Source organism: Leptidea sinapis, chromosome 12 (assembly GCF_905404315.1).
Source record: "Leptidea sinapis chromosome 12, ilLepSina1.1, whole genome shotgun sequence".
NCBI lineage: Eukaryota > Metazoa > Arthropoda > Insecta > Lepidoptera > Pieridae > Leptidea > Leptidea sinapis.
In genome coordinates this window covers 7,024,816-7,039,539 of record NC_066276.1, presented here as the reverse complement: position 1 = coordinate 7,039,539, position 14,724 = coordinate 7,024,816, and the positions used below count along the sequence as shown (strand labels likewise).

General features: G+C 34.2%; 1 protein-coding gene across 1 annotated transcript in view; it reads right to left on the bottom strand.

Annotated features, from left to right (window-relative positions):
* Window positions 1-319: 319 nt before the first annotated feature.
* LOC126967239 (ras-related and estrogen-regulated growth inhibitor-like protein) overlaps window positions 320-14,724 on the bottom strand; it is a 28,024-nt gene continuing 13,619 nt past the window's right edge. Inside the window, exons 2-6 of the mRNA XM_050811730.1 lie at window positions 10,616-10,672; window positions 7,282-7,358; window positions 4,639-4,820; window positions 2,398-2,584; window positions 320-1,786 (exon numbers count right to left, since the gene is read on the bottom strand). Of these exons, the coding sequence (XP_050667687.1) occupies window positions 1,718-1,786; window positions 2,398-2,584; window positions 4,639-4,820; window positions 7,282-7,358; window positions 10,616-10,672 (572 nt within the window). The 3' untranslated portion in view covers window positions 320-1,717. The remainder of the gene's footprint in view (window positions 1,787-2,397; window positions 2,585-4,638; window positions 4,821-7,281; window positions 7,359-10,615; window positions 10,673-14,724) is intronic.

Sequence of the window (14,724 nt, the reverse complement as noted above, 5' to 3'; positions counted from 1 at the left end):
ATCTAAGTGCCAAAGTTTATTTATTTCAAAGTGAAATAGAAAATTTATCTAACAGGCTTAACATCTCAGGCTATTAAAAATTATCAGGCTATTAAATAATAAGTTTAATTGTACAATATTACTTTGTAAACATATTTTTTCGATGAAAAAAAAAAGCCCGCTGAGTTTGTTGTGGCCATACTTCTCAGGTCTGAGGCATTCGTTTTGGAATGGCTGGTAGTTTTTGATTTTCAATAAGTTAGTGATGTCACACCCTAGTTTGAATAAAAATATTTGAATTTGGATTAGTAAATGTTGGAGGGTAAATGATAAAACATAATTCAACAAAAACTATATTTATAATAATAACTATATTGTTTTACAAAGTAGTAATTAAATAATATAACATAATTATATATAGCTAATTACAAAATCATAATGGTGATTAACCTAATTATGGTCATAAATTTTTATAAACAGTCTCGTAAAAGAATCAAGGCACTTATTATAACATCGCCTAGACTATATTAATAAAACGAAGAGGTGGGATCAAACTTAAAATAAACCTTACAAGAATTATTAAGAAAAACACTGAAATTTTATATTACGAACTTGAAAAATCTCCATTCAGATATATATAGCTAGTTCGTGTTACAAAAATATTATTTATAAACCCGATATCTTAAAGCACGAATATATTCAGAACCAGGTAATCACAGTGTAACCGCAACATATCGGTTACTTCAAGAATTTTGGCAAAATAATATTACATAAAATGAAACTTGTATTAACAAACGAAAATATTGAGACACATTACTTTCAAACGGATTATTTTGAGCCAGACATTTATATTTTCATCGACAAGTATCATGAAAACATAAAAGATATCAAAATAATTCGAATAATACATATAATTTGTTATGTTTTTAAAATTATACCATACCCTCACTTCTAGGATTAATACACAAATAAAATTTGAAAAAAAAAAAAAAAATTATGAACGATGCCGGACTCGAACCCACGACCTCTGGCGTTCCGTGCCAGTGCTCTAACCAACTGAGCTAACCGTTCGAGTGACGTATCGTCATAAAATCTTGTATGCTTTGTTCAACTCTCAGGTTGTGGCTTCATCTACAGGATCTACTTTACAGTTGATAACCTGCACAACCCCAATGTTTGCATATTAGAAAATTGACTTGAGATGTCGCTCTTGTAAATCTAAACAATATGTTATGTTTTTAAAGTGATAACCCTCACTTCTAGGATTAATACACAAATCATTTTTTTTTCAAATTTTATTTGAATATATATTATGTATGGTAAGCTAACGTAAATACATACTTACAAATAAACATCGTAAGCAATTTATTTGAAATATTGAAAGAGAAAATAATAAATGACTATAAGACCCACAACAATGTACCCATTACAGGACTGATTAAAACTACTCGCTATTTAGCGAGAAATAAAAGTTACAAACTATCAGGTTTATGCAATACGAAATCAACTCTGGTTATTTATTTAAGTGTATCGGACACTATGTACAAATACATATTCACATCAACTGCATATTTTGAAATAATTGCCGTCTTAAAATCCATCTTTCCAATTCTTCGCGCCGTAACCTGCTTCATCGCAACAGCAATCTAGATCCTTCCAGAAAGCGACTCTGCGAATGTGTCGATAACAAACTCCATCGTGGAGTAAACAAAATCCAAAAGACCATCTAGCAGTCATATCATATGCTTAGTGATGGCCGTTTCTTCCTAACACTCTTATTGCTCAAGCCCAAAATGGTGCCAATTACCTGTTGAAGAATAAATTCAATTAGAAAATCTACATATATTTTTGCAAAATCTTATCTATTTAGTATACGTTAAAGTTCGTACTAACGTAACGAAAAATAGTAACTAAATCAGCCTGAAAATTACGGAGTCACCTCTATGTGTTTTATGTGGAATAATAATTGAGGATGTTGAACACTTATTAAATGAATGTGTCCGATTTCAGTCTAGTAGAGACGAAATTGTAGGACTTATGGGTTTGAACAGATTTGATACGGGCATGTTTGTAAATATACTTGCCCGTCCTGCATCTAAAGATGCCATAAGTTTGTTTGAATCCATAAGTTTTATTTGTTGAAGACGGTATAACTTGTTTTTCCTTTTATTTATTTTTTTTAGTTTGTGAAGTTAAGAATCTGTTTTAGTGTTAATGTAGCTAGATTATAATGGGGCTGTCATATACATGCATATAAAATCCCCTAAATAAATAAAGAAAAAAAACTAAACACCCAAACGCTGCGCTGTTCTGTGTTAAAAGTATGCTTAGATGCCAATTTCGGGTACGTTAATTGTTGCTGGTAATTTATTAAACTCGGATTAACTAACTACTTTCTAAAGACATAAATATAAGTACCTTTGAAACAGAGTAAGCCGCAAGTTTGCGTCGAGGCGTTGGTAGCAACATTGTTAGTGAACGAGATTCTCGGAGTAATGCGTGGAACGCTAGCGCGCCGCCTGCAGACGACTCCGCCGCTGATATCTCGTAGAACTGACATCCAAACCGCAGGGAGAGCTCTTGACCTTCCTCTGTTTTCACCACTCTGTGTATCAAATTAATTAGCTGGTTTTGTCAATAATGCCTACTACACGGATAAGTCGAGTTAGTAAGTCTTTTGTGGGGCGATGTGTATGCTTTTACAACAAGATCACAGAAAATGTTCAAAACAAAAGTTACGATATGCAAAAGAATTGTTGAAAGACGTTTGTGTGGTAAAGGTTACTATAGCATAAATGACTTTCTTAATGATTCCACAGATTGGTAATGGAGCGACCGCCCTCGGGCTATTAAATAATAAGTTTAATTGTACAATGTTACTTTGGTACTTTGTAAATGTTACTTTAATTGTAAAACATATTTTTGATGAAAAAAAAAGCCCGCTGAGTTTGTTGCGCCCATTCTTCTCAGGCCTGAGGCATTCATTTTGGAATGGGTGGCAGTTTTTTGACTTTCAATAAGTGATTTCACATCCTATTTTGAATAAAAATATTTGAATTTGAATATAGCATAAATGACTTTCTTAATGATTCCACAGATTGGGAATGGAGCGACCGCCCTCGGGCTATTAAATAATATGTTTAATTGTACAACATTACTTTGTAAACTTATTTTTTGGTGAAAAAAAAGCCCGCTGAGGTTGTTGCGCCCATTCTTCTCAGGTCTGAGGCATTCTTTTTGGAATGGGTAGTTTTTCACTTTCAATAAGTGATGTCACATCCTTTTTTGAATAAAAATATTTGAATTTGAATCGCAATAAATTGGGTATTTTTCATTTAGGATTGGGCACCGTCTAATTATTTTCTGGTTACTTTGGCGCAAATTATTGCGGCAATTATAAATAATCGAATAACGATTGTATATATATATAATATGTATTTTAAGATAACGATATATTTTACCGACACTACATCTTCGAGTATTTAGAAAAGAAATATTCCAATAGTGTTAGTCCATAAGGTAAAATTTGTACGATCATATACGGAGAAAAGCGGCAGGTTTATACAAATCTATAGACTTTCATTGAACATTTTATACAAATAACACGAAGTATAATTAGCGTGGTATCTGCCTGATTCACAGAGATCAAGAACGCAGTGTACTCTGAGCATGAAAGCTGGTCGGCGCCAGTCCGCAGTCCACACTCGCCATTCAAGTCGATACGAGATCGCGTCGCCACATAGCGCCCGTGCCGCGTGCGGCGAGTAAAAGTAATGTGATAACTTATTAAACTATTACAACATAAACTTGTTAGGGCTATTTATAGGCATAATAAGTTGAGACTAAAATGACGATAACTGGCTAAATGCGAAGTTGCAGAGTAAATTATGACGCGACATTGTGGCCACTGCATTGCATGGTCTGCCTACTTCACTGCTGATAAGTTGGAGGCATTTAATAATAGGCACACAAATGTTCTAGTATTATTAATCTTGTGTGGATATATTATTACGTGGAAAGTTTATATTGCGTTGAGATTGCAGGCTTGCAAGCATGATAAGTGTAAAATTGTATGATAAAGTGTGGAATAGAGAATTTAGAAAACGATATCGTATAAAAGATATACCTATAACGTTTGTTACATGTTGATGAAATGTTCTGCAAATTAAGAATGATTTTATGTTATCTTTGGAAAGAGTATCTTTGATATCACCTCTTTTATATAAGGTTTTGGGGGCAGCTTAACAGTGCCACTAATAATAAAGGGGTAGACCTTTCTAAAGATGGGTGGACGTGAAGGAGTAATGTAGTGTGTTTCGGTCTGAAGGGCGCCGTAGCTAGTGAAATTACTGGGAACAAATGAGACTTAACGTCTTATGTCTCAAGGTGAAAAGTGCAATTGTAGTCGCACAGGATTTTGGGTTTTTCGAGAATCCTGAGCGGCACTGCATTGTAATAGGGCGTATCAATTACCATCAGCTGAAAGTCCTGCTCGTCTCGTCCCTTAAAAAAATATGGAGGAAATTGGAGGAGGCCTTTGCCAACAATATTGTTGAGGGAGCCTAAATTTAATTTTAAATATGTATAAATATTTTAGGTTAAGTGAAGCACTTTGTATAACTTGTCTGAATAAGGGCTTATATTATTAATTAATAATACCTTGCATGTTCCAGATCTCGCTTGTTTCCCAGTAGAGTGACTGCTGTACATCCGGGAAGTCGTGTTCGCTCCAGCAACGCCAGTAGTTCTGCTGCCGCCAAAAATGATCTTCTATCGCAAATCGAGTAGACAACCGCAAAGGCATCACCCCACCGAAGATGCTCAGCTAAACATCCTCTTTTCTACAACAACATCAATTTTATAACTACAATCAACATTATTTAATTTGTTCTCAGGATAGTGGAAAGAAACTGTCAGTCAAAACTGACAATTGACAATTCTGTCAGTGACAAAGAAGTTTTTTTATACGCTTTTTATTAGCTTCTTTGTTTGTAACCGACTCATTTGGGCGCGATTTTGAACCACTTTAAACGGCCAGATTTCGTTCACATTTCATAGATTTATAGAGGACCGATGACAATACATAAATTTGATAAAATTATTCCATTTAACTTATATAATTTTCAACTATCGTTTTTAGTTCGGTTTTCTATAAAATATATATTATATAGGTAAGTGTGTTTTTATTTTTTTAAACTATTATTTATTTTATTTAGTAAAATTGTAGTATCAATAATTTTGATTATAAATAGGAATTTTTAATCTATACTACTTTTATTATACACTAGCTGACCCGACAGACGTTGTTCTCTCAATAAACGGTTCGAGAGATATGGTAAATGCACGCATTTACCATTAAAGGAAAAAATACGAGGAAGGTTTACAATATATAGTTTGTCGTGACAAACTATATATGTAAACCTTCCTTGAGCTTCAACGAATCTATTACCAAAGATTTCAGTAGTATCGGTCGAATAGTTTAGGAGTGTTTAGGGAACATACAAACATACATTCTCTTTTATATATATATAGATAAAAACACATGATGGGGTATACAAAATATAAATACATTTTATCAAAAATAAAGAAATATTTATTGAAGTGTATTTTAAGTATAAACTGAACTATCGCATTGTAATAAAGTAATAAATATTCATAAAAATATGTCGTCTGCAAGATACTGGTTTGAAATGTAACAACTAGAAATACTAGAATGTTCGATTAAAAGTAGAGCAAAAGCGTACGTAATTATAATATCATTATGTTCTTTATTGAAATTGAATTCGCATTAACAAGTTTTGGATTATATATATTATACCTACTTATAAAATGGTTGCTACATAAATGGTTAAATATAACATCTGCAATATGTCCATGTATTTACTATCTGTCCCTGTTCTGTTCATCTATACTAATATTATAAAGAGGAAAGATTTGATTGTTTGTTTCTTTGCATTGAAAAGGCTCCGCAACTACTGAACCGATTTGAATAATTCTTTCACTGTTGGGAAGCTACATTATCCCCAGGTGTTATAGGCAATATTACATTTAAAAAAAATTAGGGATCCCTACTAAAAGTGCAGTAATGTAACCCTAGGTGTAAAAATACATACGCGAACGATGTCGCGGGGTATCAGCTAGTCTTCTAATCATATAAATAAAATTGAAGTGTCTGTTTGTAATATTGAAATAACCGTTTTACTACATATATATGAATATGTATACAGTACATACACGAAACAACATTTTTTACAATTTTTGTCTGTCTGTCTGTTTGTTCCGGCTAATCTCTGAAATGGCTGGACCGATGTTGATTTGGACGATTTTGAAGAAGTAACTTAGGCTACGTTTATTTTAGAAAAATTCTTTTATTTAAAAAAAAAATAAAGTTATGTTGCAATGTCCGAGAAACAACCTCTTAAAGTAATTTATATGGCAAAACAACGTTTGCCGGGTCAGCTAGTAATATATAAAAACTCTTGCGGGCGAATGTTCTTAGCTGACTTGGCTTGGCGAAAGGAATATTCCTAAGAAATTTCAAGTCGCTACGACTAACGGTTCCAGAGATATCATGATGAGTCAATATATTAGTTGAAATCTCTTATATATATAGATTATTGCTATAATATTTTATAAAACGGTCTAATGTGTTGGTCTTTGTAATTGTTGTCGTCATCATGTGGGTTGGTTACCAGTGGGAGGCGACTTAGAACAAGATACCGGTCTTGGGCGACACCAGCGCCTTTTTCTACCAACAAGTAGTAATATGGAAGCCATTTTTTATCGACATCATTGCCGGAAGACTTCCACTGCTGGAAATAGGCCGCCCTCAAAGATCGGCATGACGATCGGTTCTGCGCTGCCCTCATCCACCCTACTCCGGCGATCTTGACCAGATCGACGGTCCATCTTGTGGAGGGCCTACCAACACTACGTCTTCCGATACGTGATCGCCATTCGAAGACTTTACTGCCCCAACAATATACAAGCATTTTTGTGAAATTATTGAACTATTGCGATGCGATATTTGAGGTTCAATTAAGTATTAATGAGCAGGGCGTATCACATACTATCACGTAGACGTGTTGCTCAACTCATGACATTTTCTCATAAAAAATGCTATATACGCCTTGACTCAAGAAGCAGTATGCGCGAAAATACCAAATTCATTAGTATTGTTGAAATCACATTCAAAAAGCTACTGTCGTAATAGATATGTACAGTTGCTAAGAGAAATACAAAAGTTGTGAATGTAATTATATTATTCTTTACTAGAAAAAATATTCTTTTTATATTACTTACAGCACATCCACAGGTGTCCAATATTTCAACTTCTGATGAGGCACCGTCAAAGGCAACGCGATGTTGATATAGAAAATCTGTAACAATACATACACTTACTAATAAATCATTATTTAAAACACATGAATCACTTGGTCGGTTTATGTTTGTTTCAACTGTCGATAAATGAGCTTTTTTATGAAAATAAGGGACGAGACGAGCAGGACGTTCAGCTGATGGTAATTGATTCGTCCTACCCATTACAATGCAGTGCAGCTCAGGATTCTTGAAAAACCGAAAAATTCTGAGCGGTACTACAATTGCGCTCGTCACCTTGAGACATAATATGTTAAGTCCCATTTGCCCAGTAATTTCACTAGCTACGACAACCTTCAGAACGAAACACAGTAATGTTTACACATTACTGCTTCACGGCACAAACAGGCGCCGTTGTAGTACCCATAATCTAGCCGGCTTTCTGTGTAAAGGAGCCTCCCACTGTTGAGATAAATGAGTGATGCATAAAATAAAATTTGTAACGGTTCTATCTACCCTCAGATCATTTACGGCCGTTTTCAATAACCTATCTATCCTTAGTTTAACTTACTAGAGGTAGATAAATCTATCCTTTTACGCTTACTTACATTTCTATAACCTATCGACATAAAGTATTGGACTGAAACCCATGGATAGATAAGTATTTCTCATTAAACGGTGACAGCATTGTACCCGTAACAAGAGATACGTTATTAAAAACATCTGTCAAAACGTCAAAAAAAATAGTCTTTAGAACTAACCTCTATTTTGAGCAATTCACGCACACTAAAACAAAGGTATTATACTAATCGCGAGTGTAAGACGTAACTTTGTTACGCACACTAAACTAATATTCCTGGCCTATTTATATATCTAGATACAGTCACATATATCTAGATGTATAAATTATCTTATATCTACTATCGATTTCCAGGCGCCCACTTGGTAACCCGCAAAAAGCCCCTAAGTTCGTCTAAAACGGGACAAGCGATTAAATCCGGAATTACTATGTCCTTGTGATTCAATAAACATTAAACTTTCGCTGGCACTCAATTAATCACTTCTGTTACATAAAGTGATATAATGTTAACGGGATGTAAGATTTTTCAACACATCATTTGTTTGTATTAGAGTCAACGGCCGGTTTAAATAGCGCCACTCTTAGCCACCTTGGACCGGGCTTGCCAACTTGCAAATATAGACTGTTGGCAATTGCAAACGCTTGGCATACGATAAGGACCTGTCTAGCCCCTGTTATTGTCGCGAAAGAGATTTCTTTATAACATTATTATATATTATATTTGGATATATCTTCTGTCTGATAATTATATTCATATTTATATGAATGGGTATTTATACCACCATTTGGATGTGTGTCGGTCCTCCACAGAGCGGTTTTCAAGAAGCTTTCTTCCACGTACAAAGCTGTGGAATGAGCTTCCTTGTGCGGTGTTTCTGGGACGATATGACATGGGTTCCTTCTTGCACCTTCCTTTAAGGCCGGCAACGCTCCTGTGATTCAAATGGTGTTGCAAGAGAATGTGGGCGGCGGTGATCACTTAACACGGACATCTCGAATACTTGGGCAGTATTTATAATTATATAATTATCGGTTATACCAACAGTAAATACAATCTACTTCCCTGTTTAAAATTGTACTAGTGTAATTGATGAGTTTACAGTTGCCTTATTTTTGGCAACGAACTATTTCCTTTGTTCAATGAACAATAATTTTGTATGATTCTATTTCAAAAGGCGTATTGTAACAAATTAAATCTTTTTTTTTATTATTGTCTAAGATGAGTTTTAAGAAGTGTTCACATACATTAATATTATAAGCTTCAGCTCATTGTAAGTAGCATCTATAGAATTATTGTAAGTAGCTATCTTAAGAATTGCATTGTCTTTTTTCCCACTTAAGTATTTAACAACCAATTCTAAAATTGGCTCGTGATTTTTGCTGAAGTCTGGTAAATCTTTTTTTATGTAAAAGGAGGACAAACGACCGTACGCGCGATCACCGCCGCCCACATTCTCTTGCAATACCAGAGAAATCACAGGAGCTTTGCCTTTACGGCAGGTAGGTGTACGCGCTTTTTTTGAAGGTACCCATGTTGTATCGTCCCAGAAACACAGCACAAGAAAGTTCATTTCATAGCTTTGTAGTACGTGGAAGAAAGATGGTTGAAAAACGCACTGTGGAGGACCGCCACACATCCAGATGGTGGAGATGATATCCTAACTTGTGGCGTATCGTGTGAAGGTGGAATTCGGCGGCAGGAATCAGGTGTAAAAGCTCTGCGGATAAATGCGATTGAAGACACATACATATCTAAGCATATTGTCGAACCTTTTGAGGTTTGGATGTTTAAAGATTTAATATTCGAATCGTTCGTACAAATATCTTGACACTTGGATGTATATATATAGATTTGATAATATCCGAATCTTTGTACACAATCTTTTGAGTCTTGGATGTTAATACAGATTTGATATTAAACAGGTTAATGAAGTTACTGTCAATATAGTATTGACATTCAGTTTATGAATCCCTTACAATTGAACAGTTGTATTATATTTTCATAATTACAGTTTTAACTTTGATAATCACTACTCCAGCACAAATCTAACACCTTTCTTACTAACATTTTAATGTACGTTCAATTTTAAAGATACACCATTAAGTACTCAATGCTATGACATAGATTACATTTTAAAATTGACAAGGGTGCGGGATATAACCGAATTCCAAGCGGGTACAGCCGCGGACAGAATCTGGTAATTTATTTAATCAACTTCGAAAAGGAGGAGGTTCTCAATTCGATCAGTTTTTTTATGTATGTACATCGATCACTCTGAGATTTATGATCCGATTTACGTTATTTTCCTTTAGTTCGATGCGGAATAGATGCCATTCGGTCCCATAAAAATTTTACATAGTGTGGCCTAGTAGTTTACATTTTATGAAAAAAAAAAAATCTACGTTGATGATATAATTGTTTTTTGTATACGACTTTTTTAGGAGTTTACATTCAGGTTAATTATATATTATTAGTATTAACTGACACTAAAAAGTAAAAAATAAACTACGTTATTAAACCGACCTTAAAAACTGAAAAGTATCTTATGCGAAATATATATAATAGCATTTTATTAATATTAAAGGTAAAGGTTTGCATAAGAGATGTATTAAATAAAATTTTTAGCAATTTGATACTTTTCAGTTTTTGAAGTCGGTTTTTTTAATCGTAGGTTTTTTTTCATTATTTCTCTTATTGATATGTTAAATATTGTTATAAGTGAAATACAAAGTACTGACCTCCAGTTGAGCTATATTCACCAATATATCGCTTCGTCAGGTAACGAACCACCACAGCTGCAACAAGAATAATAAACACTTCGATTAATTCCACAACGAAATGGCCTAATTAATAAACAATGCCTTTCTGATAAGATATTTACTTCAAATTAAGTACAAGTTTGCGACAGAGAAAGCACAATTAGTATTTTATCGGTAACTGTTACAAAAGTCATATCAATTAATGAAGTTTAGATATTTCATAAATGTACTGAGAAATAAAAGTATCTGGGAAATCATTATTAGTAATCCCGTTTACTCTTACAAATACTTTCATGCAGCATGTCAGCTATATAAAAATTATTGCCAAAAGTAATAAGTAATATATGATCGAAACATAATACAATAAAAATATTATCTTCACCTATATAACATAATATTTCTTCATATTAAATTCAAATATTTTTATTCAAATTGGATTTAAAACCACTTATTGAACGTAAAATCTACGCATCCATTCTAAAATGTATGTCTAAGAGCTGAGAAGAACGGGCGCAAGAAACTCAGGGGTTTTTTTTCTATAAAATTTCATTACAATATAATATTGTACAGTAAAATTTAAAATATTATAAATAAAATAAATTAATTAAATAGTTTGGTCGCTCTATTCCCAATCTGTGGTATCAGAAAGTCATTATGTTATAGTAACCTTTAGGACCAAATAAAGTTTTTTAACAATTCCTTTCGATTTCGTAACACATTTGTTTTGTACATTTTCAAGGATCATCATCGCCTCGCCACGCACACAAGCATCTAATAGTTGCCGTAATAAAAAAGCTATTGTTCTTAGGTAGTGCGGTATCTATTTGGAGCGCAGCGGAGACCAAAGATTTTACACTGTCATTGACATTTTTCATCGAAAGAAAATTGGGACACGAATAAAATAGTACTCCAATTAATTTTAAACCAGTTAAGTTTTGGTTAACTTAATTAATACCATCAAGAGGCGAGGTTGACAGAATGTCTCAATAGCGTTGATAACAATATGTCAGCCACATTTACTTCAATATCGAGGCGGTTGCTGAAACGCCTGATAAAGCGATTGAGTTCTTTAACCAAGCTATTCAATTAGGGCGTGTTGAATAGACCACAATAGTTACCGTCTGTTTACTCTTATCACTTTTCGTGATGGCCTCGAACATAAACCAACGCTATAACGCAACACAAATAAGAACAGACAAAACCTTTTGAAAGAGGTGTGGGTTCTTGAGAACATAGACTTAAGTATATTAGCTTAAAGACCGGACAGCCCGATAGACCGACTTGATTTTTCAATAAGTGTGTTAGTTAGTTTAATAGTCAGTCCAAGCGTGGCTGACTGTTTACGACTTGTAAATCAAAATCGGTTACAGTAACAATAGATACGCTTTCCTTTTTTAGAGATTTATTGATTTCGTTGTTATTTGATACTCGATGAAACGAAAAAGCGAGACGATAGAGACACAAACAGGTAAATGCATAGGATTGGCCGGCGAGAGATAGAGACAGATACATAGATTCATAAGATTTTAACGTGGGAGAAAATGAGATAGAAAGTATTATGCAGTGTTTTGAACCAAGCGATCATAGGTGAAGAAGAGATTGTCCTATGTATGACGCGAGTATAACTTAATATATTCTGACGTCATGCGCACGACGTATTACAATACTACATAGACACCAGGAGAACATAAATATGGTAGCGGTGATAGCAATGTCTTTCATAGCAGTTGAAATCATGTGTCATCCTAGCAATATGTACCAGGACTTCATATGCAGTTTAGAGGTTCATACACAATGCACATCTTAATTGTTGTCTATGGTGTTTAATGTTTTGTAGATGACGTAGAGCTATTAGTTTAAAGAACGTGCTTTGTAAAGATATACCTACTTCCAAATTTATTTTTATTATATAAATCTTAAACTTTCCCCAATCTATTGGCTATTGTGCATGTCTTAAGCCAAACAATATGTTATGATTGTTAACTGAACCAATAAACTTGTCTTCGTAAATTTCACAACACGGCTTCTGCTTTACGACGCATTCAATAGAATGTCAATACATAAGAGATCTGAATCTATGTTTGATTTTAAACGTGACCTTAACATGTGACCTATTTAGCAAATAAATTAATCGTACTATTGAACTCGAAACAATACACACAAGACCACCGCATCTATTATCTTATAAGGTCGACAACCATTCGTTCCAATACTAAGTACCGGTATTAACGACTTATCCGTTTAGTTCATTAGAAGTAAAACCAAACTCTCAAATAATCAACAATTTAAACCATATTTTATTACCACCTTCCTATAAAAATTCTCGATATGTTTCATATTAGTATTACCAATGGGAGGCTTCTTTGCACAGGATGCCGGCTAGATTATAGGTACCACAACAGGGCCTTTTTCTGCCGTGAAGCAATAATGTGTAAGCATTATTGTGTTTCGGTCTGAAGGGCGCCGTAGCTAGTGAAATTACTGGGCACATGATACAACATCTTATGTCTCAAGGTGACGAGCGCAATTGTAGTGCCGCTCTGAATTTTTTGGGTTTTTCGAGAATCTGCATAGCGGCTCTGCATTGTAATGGACAGTGCGTATCAATTACGATCAGCTGAACGTCCTGCTCGTCTCGTCCCTTATTGTCATAAAAAAAATATTAACTATACAAATTTCTGTCCAAAACATATATTATTCCTGTTTATAAATTAAAATGATAAGCGTCAAAAATAAACGATGTTTTTAGGTCTTTTTAAGTAACTCAGACAAGTACTTTCACCGCTGATCGCCGTCAGTTCAAGGTGGACCTCGAAATCGAAGTGTCATTATTTTGAGACTACCAGATATCGTGTGAACATAAAGCCGTCACGCAAAAGAATGCTTAATTTTCTGAACACCAATGACCATTTTGTAATACATGCCTGACTAATTTTGAAATATCGATTTTAGCTGTTGATATTTCTTAAACTCATAAATTGCTAAGTGATTTATTTTAATGAGGATTAACATTTGCTTAGTGAAAGTATAGGTAATAAACACATTAAACGATCATAATTTTCTAAAACTTTGTATTGAATGGATCACGGAATTGGAAAAAAATATCTGTCATTTACAGCCATGATCAGTAATTTCAGTACAAACTTTATTAAATCTGAAAAAGTCTATCCTCTATGGCCTAAAAAAGCATTGTTTACCGCACTATAATGTCGCCAAAAAAGCATAGTTGATTTGATGCCACAGACAACTAAATCTAGGTTAGGTATGGTAGGTTCATAGAAATAAACTCGTGGCGTTAATCATTGCGATGATCACCTGCGCAACCCAGGCCACTCGTGTTTTTTGGCCCTCATTATACAACTGTCGCATAAAATAATATTAATTAACGAGCATAATTTTTCTTTAAGCATATAGGAATACAAACTATATGAAAACAATATAATTTATGTAACTAGGGCTTTAGCGGGATCAGTAGAAATAAGTAGAATTTAAGTAAAATATATTCAATTTAACAGTAAAAGGTAAATGTTAATTAAGCGAATCAATTCATGTGACCGGGGCCACGATCTCACCGCTTTTCCACAATAATTGAACGTCTTATAGAGGCACTGAGCTGCCATTTTTAATCCGTCGCAAACTGCAAAGCATTTTATTACCTTACACACAGTTATAAAAACTTTATTAAACTTTCACCAGCTCGTCGACAGTAATGCGACATGTGATTTCCTCTTTTATGATTCTGACAGGTGATGTGTCTAAACAATGCCGAATAAGTGACCTAAAAGTCTAGATTCTAGATAGCTAAATGCATATCTACGGGCCATGTCAAATGAGAGAACGTTTAACGCAATGTTCATCATAGCAATTATTCGAAACAAGGTTAAACTCGTTTCCTTTTAATTCGTGTGAAATCTTCCAAACGTTTAAATGAACGCCGACTTTGTATTTCGAACGTTCGAAGCGTTCGCGTCTGCTACGTAATTAACGTACGGTTTTTTTCGGAGCTTCTTGCGAGAGCCCATCTCATTATAGGCTATTTTCGTTACGGTGAGTATCAAATATTACGGCAGTCACAGATACGTGAGTAA